At 43.0% G+C, this 12,525-nt stretch overlaps 1 protein-coding gene across 1 annotated transcript in view; it reads right to left on the reverse strand.

Annotated features, from left to right (window-relative positions):
- PTPRK (protein tyrosine phosphatase receptor type K) overlaps positions 1 to 12,525 on the reverse strand; it is a 455,725-nt gene that overhangs the window by 251,890 nt on the left and 191,310 nt on the right. Inside the window, exons 12-13 of the mRNA XM_078772597.1 lie at positions 6,414 to 6,516; positions 2,654 to 2,918 (exon numbers count right to left, since the gene is read on the reverse strand). Coding sequence (XP_078628723.1) covers positions 2,654 to 2,918; positions 6,414 to 6,516 — 368 coding nt within the window. The remainder of the gene's footprint in view (positions 1 to 2,653; positions 2,919 to 6,413; positions 6,517 to 12,525) is intronic.

The raw sequence follows: 12,525 nt of genomic DNA on the forward strand, positions 1-12,525 counted from the left end.
CCCATCTACTTTCTGAATAATCCTCTCCAGCAAGTTCTGTCACTCAAGCTTTTGGGTCTCACTATCTGCCATGATCTTTCCTGGGAAAACCACATTTCCAAGCTGGCCTCCAAAGCCAGTCGCCGACTGGGCATCCTCTGTCGTGCGAAGTCCTTCCTTGGCACACCTGAGCTCCTCACCACATACAAGGCTTTCATCCGCAGCTCAATGGAATACTGCTCTCCCCTCTGGGCTGGTGCTCCTGCCTCACACCTAGCTCGTCTTCACGCTGTTGAAACCAAAGCGTTCAGAATCATTGGAATCTCCCGCGATGACGCTATCTCCAGAGGCCTTTCACTTACTCACCGCAGGCAGGTTGGTGGTCTTTCCGTCTTCTACCGACTCATCTCCGGCCTTGCTCCCCCAGCTCTCTCTGGGCTCTGTCCCCCAAATATTCCTGCAGGTCGCACAAGATCTGCCTGCAACCCTCTTATGGTTAAACTGCCAAAATCAAGACTCTCTGCTCTCCTTCATTCCTCTTTTCTCCCACCTCTGGAACAAACTCCCTCACTCTCTTCAATCCCACTCCTCCCTCCAGGTCTTTAAAACGGCTGTTCACCACCATCTCTTATCTTCCCCAATCCAAAACCTTGATCTTTTCTACCCCTGCTAATTTCACCCCAAATCCACTTTTTTGAGGTGACTTTTGTCTTCTTTCCTGGAAGTCCTTGGTGTCCTTGCGTTTTATACCTATCCTGCCTCCCCCCAGGCCCTCTCCCTCCTAAACATCTCTGGATGTCCCTGCTCTCAAATGTTGTGTTTGTGTGCTTCCTCCCCTTCTCTCCCCATCTTGTCGACCGCTCCTCTTTTTATATACTTTGTTTGCTTGTTTGTTTGATTTGTTTGTTTGATAAATGTTAGCTCTTTCACGAGCCTCGACTCTGTATACAAAAAAAAAAAAATTCCTGTTTTGTTCCTTAAGAACAATAAAAAATAAAAATAAAAACAAGTTAAATTCACAAATCTTGCGAGATACCATGATCTCTAAATTTTTCAGTTGAAATTAGTTCAGTATGCTGAATGAAAAACCAGACCGATAGTCTAACAAAGGCGTAGCTGGGCTTGTTTGATATGTTAGTTGAAGAGGATAGTATGACCTAGGTGGGGATACCAGTTAGCAGTTAGCAAATAATGCAAGTATTACATTTTTTGACTTCAGGCAAGGGCATCTGGTTCGTAAATGACTTTGGTTGAAAAATGGCGAATGGCAAACTATGAACCAATAAATTCCACGTTCCTGTGTCAATTTCAGTCGAACGTCGGGAATGGACAGCACGTTCTCTATATTTTCATTCCAAACAGCATTATTCATCATTCCAATCACAAATTAACATATGGTATTAATATATCAAAATATAATATTAAATCACGATTGTATCGAGATATTATCAGACCAGCAAACCATCGTTTTCTGTTCACTTCCCGATTTGGGAGCAAGGTACATGTTGATCACATTTCAAAATCATAATTGTATTGAGGAATTTCTGAAACCTTCTACATACTTTACAACACCCGCGGGGACCCCAAAACGTTCCACAGAAGGTTGTTATATTTCCTTATCGTAAAATATGCAACTGTAATGGTTAATAAACGCTGTCACCCTGTCATGTGACCAGATCCTCAGCTCTGATTGGTGTACATTTGTGGGGACAGACAGACAAACGCTGTTCTAGACAGCATTGCCCAACGGGCTACGCTGTAGAAAAACAAGGTCATTCGTAATGGAAAAGATAATATGCAAAGAGATCTCCTCAGAAAAAGACCTTTACAATTTAATGGGTTTTATGGTCTCCAGTGAAGTAGTTCAAGAAGAAATCATCAAATAAAGACCCAATCACGTCTCTCATCCGCAAATGGAGGGAATAAACAATCAGCTCTCACCTATTAAATTACTCCAGGTGGCTGGGATTATAAATAAATTAACTTCTCCCATGCTCTTCTAGCCAAATAAATATGCATAAAGCAACCAATAAAAGCTACAAAAAAAGTTGGGGTGACGGAAGTCGACTTACGATTTTCACCCAATCTCAACCAAATTTTGCATAAGTGTTGGTATGCAAAAGCCAAGGAACCCCCCCCCCCCCCATCCCCCACCCCACTCTTCCTCGGTGGAGGGGGAAGACGAACTACCATAGTCCCCAAAGGGAGCAAGTGTTTCTAGTAATTAAAATTATAACTTCAGTAATTTGGACTTGCTAGAAACAAGTAAATGAAAAAAACGTGTTTTAGGGATATACACTTTAAAAAAAAAAGTTTTAAAACAATTGTTTTTTGATTAAATTTTGATAGATGAAAATGTACCAGAAAAGACGAGCGTGGGCCAAATTTCAGCTCTCGAGGACGTATGGAACCTAGAAAACGAACGGCTCAAAGATTTGAAACGGGACAAACAAACAAAGTTCAGATGAAGTTAAATAAAAGTGTGTTATAAAAATATAGAATTTATGGCAGTTTATTCAATTTTGCATCACCTTTCCAAATATTTCCCCCATTGTTTTTTCTTAAACAATGCGATCTCTTGGATTTAAACCCAAATAACATCGACTAATATCAAACAGTGAGGGCCTGCTCTGAATATTATTATGTCCGTAAAGTGCCATGCACGATCACTCACCTCACCATGGTGACAAAAAGCCTGCAGGTAAATGGTATAAACCTTGGTAGCAGCAAGTGGTGCATTCCAAAAACCCCCGTAGGTGCGGTTGTCTCCAACAGTGAAAGGTCTTTCAGTTGAAAGTGAGTCACCGGGTAGTGCAGCGGCCACATAAAGGCCGCCTACATTGGGCATCAGCTGCTGGAAGGCCGCAGTGGTCTCCGGACATTGCGTCAAGGCACGGGCTTTGCGGACCGCTTCCATGGACACAACGAGACGGTAGGAGCTGATGGGCATAACCGCAAGGTCAACAGGGTAATAACTATCTTAACGACTTCTTGCTGTGACAAAAATGTTACTCATCGCACATTATTAAGAGCATATCACGTTATTAAGAGAATCGTTCCATTCAACACCTGCTGATAAATTCCACTTTTCTCCATCTCCTTCGGTTCCCCATAATTTTCCACCTCCACATTGGCCACAAAATCTGGGTTTTCTGCCTACACAACAGTCTGTGATCATGCCTCCCCTACACTTTAAACCAGCAATAATTCTAGCGTTTGACTCTGCATTTCTCTGTGATTTCAAAATCCCTTCAAATAACACCTTTTCAAGAAGGACTTCAATAAATGTACAGTTGTGGCCAAAAATATGGGCACGCTTGAACTTTTTTCAAATAACTCGCAATTTTCTCCAAAAATAAGTTGAAATTGACAAAAGTATTTGTCTTCACTATTCTTTATTTCACTGTTAATATTACAGCACCTTTGTTTTTGATTCAGAACTATGTTTTTTGATGCAAACTGCTCTAGTTCTCCCAGATTTGAAGGGTGCCTTCTCCCAACTGATATTTTCCGATCTCCCCACAGGTGTTCAATGGGATTTAGATCTGGACTCATTTCTGGCCACTTCAGAACAGTCCAGCGTTTTGTCTTGAACCATTCCTGGGTGCTTTTTGAAGTGTGTTTGGGGTCATTGTCCTGCTGCAAGACCCATGACCTTCGACGGAGACCCAGCTTTCTGACACTGGGTTGAACATTGCGCTCCAAAATGCCTTGGTAATCTCCTGATTTTATGATGCCATCCACACATTCAAGGCACTCAGTGCCAGAGGCAGCACAGCAACCCCAAAACATCACTGAACCTCCTCCATGTTTAACTGTAAGGAAGGTGTTCTTTTGTTTGAACGCTTCATTGTGTTTTCTGTAAACATAGAGATGATGTGCTTTACCAATAAGCTCTAATTTGGTTTCATCTGTTCACAGGACATTCTCCCAGAAGGATTTTGGCTTGTTCAGGTGTATTTTGGCAAACTCCAGTTGGGCTTTCTTATGTCTCTCTCTCAGCAGTGGGGTGCTCCTGGGTCTCCTACCATAGAACCCACTTTCATTGAGTTGGCAACGGATGGTGCGAGTTGAAACTGTCGTACCTCGTGTCTGTTAGGTCAGGTTGAATCTATTTGGCAGTTGATTGAGGTGCTTTCTCCACCATTAGAACAATCCTTCGCTGCAATCTTCGATCATGTTTTCTCTTGTGGCCACGTCCAGGGAGGTTGGCTACAGTGCCATGGGCCTTAAACTTCCTGATAACATTATGTACGGTGGACACAGGAACATAAAGGTCTCTGAAAATGGACTTGTAGCATTGATATTGTCCATGCTTGGCTACAATCTTGTGTCTGACCTCCTCAGACAATTCTCTGGTTTTCTTTCTTTTCTCTATGGAAATTGAGGTACACACAGTGACACAAAACAGCTGAATGACTCCTTTTCTCGATTCAAACTGGTTGAATGAGTGATTTTTTTTATCATGCAGGCACCTGCATCTCACCACAGGTGAGTTCAATTGCAAAGTAAAGGAGAATCACCGGCTTGAAACCAATTTATTTCGAACAACTTCTAAAAGGTGCCAATAATACTGTCCGGGCCATTTTAGGATTTCTGTGTGGAATAAGCTAAGATTTAGTAATTTTTCCTGCTTTTTTTTGTTTTGCTCCACTGCAAACCAAAGAAATACACCAAAATACCAAAATATTTTTCAATTTCAACAATTTTCTGGAAGAAATGGTGCATCATTTTCAAAAAGTACAAGGGTGCCAATATTTTTGGCCACAACTTTATTTTCAATTGTAAAACCTAATTAATATAACGCCTCAGACTGAAAAATCCTTCTGGGATCAGTAGGAAAACAAATAACAGCATCAGAAACAGTAGCAACAACAACCACAACAACAACAACAAAACACATTATGGAAGACTGTGAGGTCCTGGCTTCACGAAGGTAAGAGCACAATATTTTATATGTGAAGGATCTCTGGCCTGTTCCCAGGAGATCGCTCGGTTATCTCCATGCCGCAGACCTGTCCGAGCATAACTGACCCGGGTTAATCAACAACAACAACAACAACAACAACAACAACAACAGCAACAACAAAAAACATTATGGAAGACTGCAAGGTCCTTGCTCCACGAAGACAAGAACACAACATTTTAGCTGTGAAGGATCTCGGGCCTGTTCCTGGGAGATTGCTCGGTTATCTCCGTGCCATGGACCTGTTAAAGCAGAACTGACTGCGGTTAATCAACAACAACAACAGCAGCAGCCGCAGCAGCAGCAGCATTAGCAGGAGCAGCATAGCACCAGAAAGAATTTTTCATCTTCACTGATCATTTACAATGAGACAAGACGAATGTTTGCAAATCCCATTCAAATAAAAGTCAAAGCATGCCTCATTAGTTGAAGAGTGATTTTAACAAGTGTTCATGTGCGCCTGGATTTGGTATTTTATTTGAAACATGACAGTGTATCGGCTACCGCTGGGTTTTCACAATCGCCTTGCACCTATCAAGGACGCGGAGCGATCACCATGCCGGGCTCGTCCAGGACGCCCGGGCAGGCCCGCGCTCAACTTGCCAGGCCTCGGTCGGGATGCCCGGGCAGGCTCGCCCTCAACTTGCCAGGCCGCAGCCAGGACGCTGGGCCACGCCCCCTCTCGCCTTTCCTGGGCAAACGCTCCGGGATAATATGTATATATATTGCTGCCCGATAAACGGGCTTTTCAGAGTGCCTGAGTGTTTGGTTTGATTAAAGCAACTCGGATGAATTCCAGCTTTTTGTCGCGTCCATTCTTCCGATCGACGTGGGAGCCCCAGCTCCTTCAACAGACTAGATTAGAGAACAGGGCCTGGAGCCTTTACACATAATGATAACCAAGGGATGATGCTTAATACCATAACTGTACAAGTCAGTGACTAAAAATGAGGTAAGAAGCTGATTTTATAGGATGTACAACAAAGTGCTAGTAGCTCTCCATTTCTTCTGAATCCTCAATTACATTTCTCACCAAAACGTAGCATGGCGTCACAATTATGTGACGTAATGTGGTAAGATTAATGTTTTATATCAAGTTGTGTTAAACGCTCATGAGTAAAGGCGAAAGAGGAACTGTCACAATGCAAATGCAATTATGTGTATGATGGCAGGATTTATTCAAATGAATGAGTATTTTGAATGCATTAAACGAATGAGTTCACAATTTAGGTATCATCAACATGGTTAAGACCAAGGAGAACACGAATGAGTGAAACACCAGATGTGTGACTGGAGAAATGCTTGCGGTACTTGCAGGGCTTTTCTTTTTCCTTTGTGTAATCATCAGGAGTTTTAACCCGTGGAGGAAAATATCGAAAGAAACCGAATCATTGGGTGTTCTTGCAGCTTGTTCAATTAACAGTGATTATTAACACTTTGATGCTCAAAAATTCCATTATTTTCTCACCTCACAGAGGCTCCTCGGCCTCTGGCCGGCCGCAGGAGGACGGTGGCCGTCGTCTCTGTGTAGTCGAGCAATGCGTCTGCATCGACTTGAGGAAATGATGGGGCTACAAAAACAACAACAACAACAGCCATCAACAACATCAACAATTACCACAAATTTCGGAGAGATAATGCATTTCAATACTTTCAGACATAAAAATCACATAGATTGCTTGATTGATCTTGAAGCCTTTCAAATCTAAACCTGTTGTACATCTCACATAATATACTGGACGAAGGCCACCTGTGGCCGAAATATCAGATGTAAGCCTTTACCGATGAATAAAACTCCAGTTGTCTGTTGTTTTTGTGCACTGTATACGAAACATACAAAATCCAGGCTTATGGAAGGGTGAGCACATTACCCATACCCACTTGGAACGTACACAAAGCGAATGGCACCTTTAATATTTGACGAGTAGACACCATCCACCACTCTAAAATGATTAATAAAAACAACAGGCATTTCCCTTTTTTTGAAAGATTTTTTTTCTGTACATGATGTTTTTCTGCCTTTTGGAATTCTTATAGTATTCGTAATCTGTTGAAAGAATGCACGATGTCCGTTGGCTAGGTGTGAAAGGTGACAACAACAACAACAACAACAGGCATTTTAAGGCCATTTCCCTGCTAGAGCGGGGATTAGTGTTGCGGGCCCCATGACAATCTTCTCCATTTTGCCCTATTTTCTGCATCTCTCCTTGTTAACCCCCTTGCCCGCATTTCTACTTCCACCATCTTTAGCCAAGTCTTTCTCGGCCTTCCCCGTCCTCTACTTCCTTCTACATTCATTTCCATCATTCTTCGCAACCAGTCACTTTCATCCTTCCTCAACACATGACCAAACCATCTCAAACTGTTTATCTTCACAGCATCCATCACAGGCTCTATTCCCATCATCTTTCACAATTCATCATTTGTCTTCCTCTCTCTCAACGATACTCCACACATCCATCGAACCATTCGCATTTCCACCCTTTCCAGCCTTTGTTGCTGCTCTACGTTCATTACCCATGTCTCGTTCCCATAAATCATAACACTTCTCACACATGCAGCATACACATTTCCCTTGAGCTTCAACGACACTCCCCTCCTCGTCAGCACACCACTCAGTTCCCGAAACTTCTTCCATGCACATCTCACTCTAGCAACCGTTGCCGAGTCTGATCCACCTTTTCCATTCAGCATGTCTCCTACTGCAGGTAGCAAAATGTTTTCACACTTTCCAGCTTCACGCCGTCTCCAAGATGCAACTCAACATTTCCTCCATCTGTAGCTCCCTCTGTGCACACCTTACACTTGAATGTAGCTGCCACACTGGTTAATGACCCTCTCAAATCACTACATTTTTGATGAACCCACTCAGCGCACATTGTACATTGAATGGAGTTCACTCCGACATCATTCCTGCACACAGCACACGGCCACTTCCCAGTTCTTTCCACCTCACCACATGCTTTACCACTTGCCATCACCTTTGGTGTGAAAGGTGACATGAACTATATTTCTAAAATGTGTCATCATAACCCTTTGAAAACATATGGGCTGATGATGAAACTCGGTTGCAGAAACGAATTCAGAAACTTAGTTTTAGCAATAAATTTAATCAATGACTGCATCTTTCCCTAATATATACTCGTATTTTCAAATTCAGGAGTTCCGCCCGAAGACCGAAGGCAGCAGTTTCTTGGCAAGGCTTATTCTGGGTGGTGTGCCATTGCCTTCCCAGATATACATTGCTATGTTGGAGGGGGAATGTATTAGGTAGTAGATCATAATTAGCCTTGTCTGTGTGTTTCAGTAGCTTATTACATTCTTCTATAATTAGGGACCCGTTAGAACAAGTCGGCCTGTTCATGTTTACGTCTTGAGAAGCGGTAGAGGTGACGTAGATAATAGACAGGAAAGTGTTACTCAGGAAAGTGTTTTTCCTCCCATCTTCCCCCTTGCTCCACCGCCTCTCAGCTTCATCCTCATCCCAGCCCCTCTGAGCTTCCCCCTCGCCCCACCTTCCTGCCCCAACTCCAAAGCTCATTTCCACATTCCTTTATTCTGCCAACAATGCCACTTCTGTTTTTAACTGTGTGGACTTCAAATAACCGATATCAGCAATTTTTCGGTAATGCATCTGCAGATTGGAGCCAGTGCGAGTGCCAACTAACGATTACAGTTGTACTGTATACAACCCAAAAACCTTGAGTAGCTTTCACCCTTGTTTAGGGCAAATGTCAATAAACAAATTAAACGTTGAATTATAGACATTTCAAGGAGATGAGCATAAAAATTATTATTTATAATCAGCTGGCAATTGTCGTGTGACAGGTAAAAAACAATTGCTCAGTAATTTTGAAAACGGCTCTGAAATCGGGTGTTAGGGAATATATTTTGCTTTGAAACTCCTAAAGAGAAACAACATAATTTTTCTAAAGCACACCCACCATTCATAGAAATTAGCCAATTGCTTTAGAAATAGCTGTGAAAACAAAGGTAAACATACTGTACTCTACTTCCTGGCAAAATACGTCTTGACGTCATACGTTCCTGGCGTGCATCAGTTTAATTTATTTTTTCACATTTCAAAGGTGGATGAACAGAATTCTGGGCCCCTGAGCAAAAGGATCACGTTTCACAAGCAGTCTTTAACAGCACGCTTATAACACCTTAAAGGTACGTTATTACATTTTGGGGAAAAAATTTACATTTTGGGGATATGATTTACACCTTGGGGATATGGTGTAAATTTTGTGCCAAACAGCAAGGCTAGTTCATGGTACACAAGTAAAAACGAACTTTTATTTTGGTCTAGCAGGAGTACCCGGCGTTGCTGGGGGGTGAGAGTGAAAGCAGGAGAGGGAGGGGTGAGGAAGGGAGTGGAAGGGGGAGGGAAGGGGGAGGTGAGGGGAGAGGAGAGAGGGAGGGGAAAGATATACTACATATAAATATTTGGGGGGGGGCTTTGACAGGCCCCTCCGTTTTGGGGGAGAGGGAGGAGGGAAGGAGGAAAAATTTACCTGTGCAAAGAGTGCTTCATAACCTCAGTGTTGCACAGGCAAAAAAGGAAATTGTAATACCCTCTGCCACGATCACCAGATGGCGCTACATGGTACACATTTGCAAAGAGAATTTACGCCCCTCTCCCGGTCCCCCACACCCCCGAATGAGGCCGCGGCCACATCGCCTATGTTACCCCCCAGACAAAGTTGTCTTTGTATTTGTACCCCGAGTAAAGTATATAAGTATTTATAGCTGGAGCACGTGGCGTTGCTCAAGCGAAAAATAAACATCAACATCTATCTATAATTCCAGTAATCTCTGTGTGTGTGTGTGTCTGTGTGTGTGTATGCGACCGCTGTTTCTCGACAACTACCGGTCCGATATACTTGAAACTTGCCAGGTATATTGCTGGGGACCCGAGGATGTGCCTTTTCAAGGTTTCATATTAATCGGAGAAGTAGTTACCGAGCTATGGCGATTTCTTTACCAAACTCCGCAAGCCGTTCGCTTTGGACCAAACCATTTCATGTAAATAGAGGGGGGGGGATTGTCACCGTACTCGCAAGCCGTTCGCTTTGGACCAAACCATTTCATGTAAATAGAGGGGGGGGGGGATATAATTTTAGATATATATATATAGTACGGGCATGCCCTAGTATTTGAAATGAGGGCAAATATAATGGAAAAGCAATTGCATCCCAATCAGAATCCATCACAAATGTCAAATCATCATTTTACCTTTTCGTTGAATATCTGCTGATGAATGTACCGTTCATCACGTTTCTGAGTTAAGTATTATGACGTTCAGGAAGATGAAGCCTTACCACCAACGTCGACCGCTTCCAGTATTGTTTGATTATTTGTGTTCAAATGTCTGGTATTGTTTTTAAAATTTATTTATGCGAATGTGTACATGTATATAACTGTCATTAATCAAAAAGGCTTAGGCACTATAGAGTGATTTTTAAAAAATCCCCCAAAACGAACTTTTTTTTCCAATTTTTTTTTGTCTACGACACTCCCAGGCACTCACTGATGTACCTCTGAAACTTTGACGGAGATCTGTTCAGCCATCTCTGAGAAAAATGGCGACGCAGACAGACACAAAGACCAATGGCTCTCTTATAAAGAAGACCAGTAGATTTAACACAAGGAAAGGACTGTGATGCTAGGATGTTTAAAATATGCAATTTAAACTCAACGTCTATCTTAATACCATATACTGTATCTTCCTTCAAGCTTAAACTCCAAGCAGTTAAAACAGCAACTATTTCCTGGATCAATACGTGCTTTTGGGATCATGCAAGATCAAAGCAAAACAAACGGTTTTGCTTTTGATGAAGTAACATATGACACTCACTGCAAAAGAGTGAGCTAACCTTTTGGAATGGTTTGCAGTATTTTTATATTTATTTTTAAGCATTTTGATGAAACTGTAATCCTGCGCATTCATGTTCATAAAATGAAAAACATATATTTTTGTACTATTTAAGAGAAATCAATCTGCAAGAACGTTCTTCTTAATGAGATGCCAAAAAAAGGAAAAAACTAGAACGCCACTAAGTAGAGCGCATACTCCCGCCATGGGTCAAGTTGGAATAGTACGATTTCACAAAAGTTTGAGGGAGTAGTTCAGTGACAACACAAGACAAGACAACACAAGACAGACACTGCACAGATATATATATATATATATATAAATATATATATATATATATATATATATATATATATATATATATATATTGTTACGGATCTCGGTGACGGAACTCCCCTTACCGAGGGGGGTTTAATCCCCTCGTCTATCACACTGGCCGTCCGAGTCTTGGAGCTATGACGTCACTTCCGGTCAGCGCTGAATAGGGTAGTAGGCCAATTGTTCCTATTACCTAATTACCAGCGCCTTCCGGTAAGCGAGGAAATGAGCCCCGCCCGAGCCGCGGCTGTAATGGACACGCCAGAGCGAAGCGAGCTGCGACTCGGGCCGTTAACAAAGGACTAAACCCGACTCCGAGCGTTGGCCGAATCGTGCCACAGGTACTCAATTGGGAAGGGACTAAAGTGATCGGGGGAAGAAGAAACCAAAGTAAAGGAAGAACAGATATTTATTAATTATGTACACGAAATGAAGAGGAAACGAAAGAAGGGAATTTACAAGGAGAGGAAGAAGCAGGTACACAGGGCAGCCTTAAAACAGTCTTATATTATCATACGCCCCAAACAGAACAAACAAACTCACACGAATAGGGACTGGCAGGAAGGAATGGCTGGAAGGGGGAGATGTCCAAGCAGATGGTAGGGCAGGAAGGTCCGGGCAGATGCGCAGCGTCGAGGTCCGCTCCAGTCCACGCTCCGGTCCACGCTCTGGGCTTGAGGCGAAACCCGGCGGCAGCTGCACGTATGGTTTCACGCGGTCGGACAATGTGAATATATGGCAATATTGTCGTTGTCAACGGACCCACTCTCCTGCCTTACGATTCAGCGTGTTCTCCTTTGGTACCTTGCACTTTGGACCTTCGCACTCATCTCTCCTCTTCTGAAGCAGTCCCTCACAGCCGCTTTTATAGGGTGTTCTTGTATCCAGCCGCCGGCTCCTATGACACACCTACCGGTCGGCTCACCTCGGCCCTGGATGGCCGGCGAGGGCTCGCTGGCTCCACCTCTGATGGTGAGTTGACATGCCACACCTTGTTCTTGTGTCCCGCCCCCTTTTTCCTCGGCCTGAGACCGCATGTTCAATGGCGGCTTGGGGCCATCAACCAAACCAAGACAAGGGGCAGCGAACGCTGCCCTACCGCTACTGCACTTTGAAGAGCGGGAGATGATTGGGGAAATTGAAGGGGCCTATCTTATTTGATTAATGCAACGTAGATTCAACTACTGGGAACAGATCCTTTACTAAAACACATAATAATGAGATAACTACAGAGAGGTCCTATGGTCCTATGGTGTACGTGGTGTACATGGACTAACTAGGGTGCGATCTTTAATAAAGCCAAATAATGGGGATATTTACAGGGGATCATTTATAAGGGAACATTTACTAAAATTTACACAGTGAAGGTTCTAAAAACCGTAAC

The sequence above is a fragment of the Myxine glutinosa genome, chromosome 2, assembly GCF_964187855.1.
Source record: "Myxine glutinosa chromosome 2, kmMyxGlut1.1, whole genome shotgun sequence".
NCBI classification, from domain to species: Eukaryota; Metazoa; Chordata; class Myxini; order Myxiniformes; family Myxinidae; genus Myxine; species Myxine glutinosa.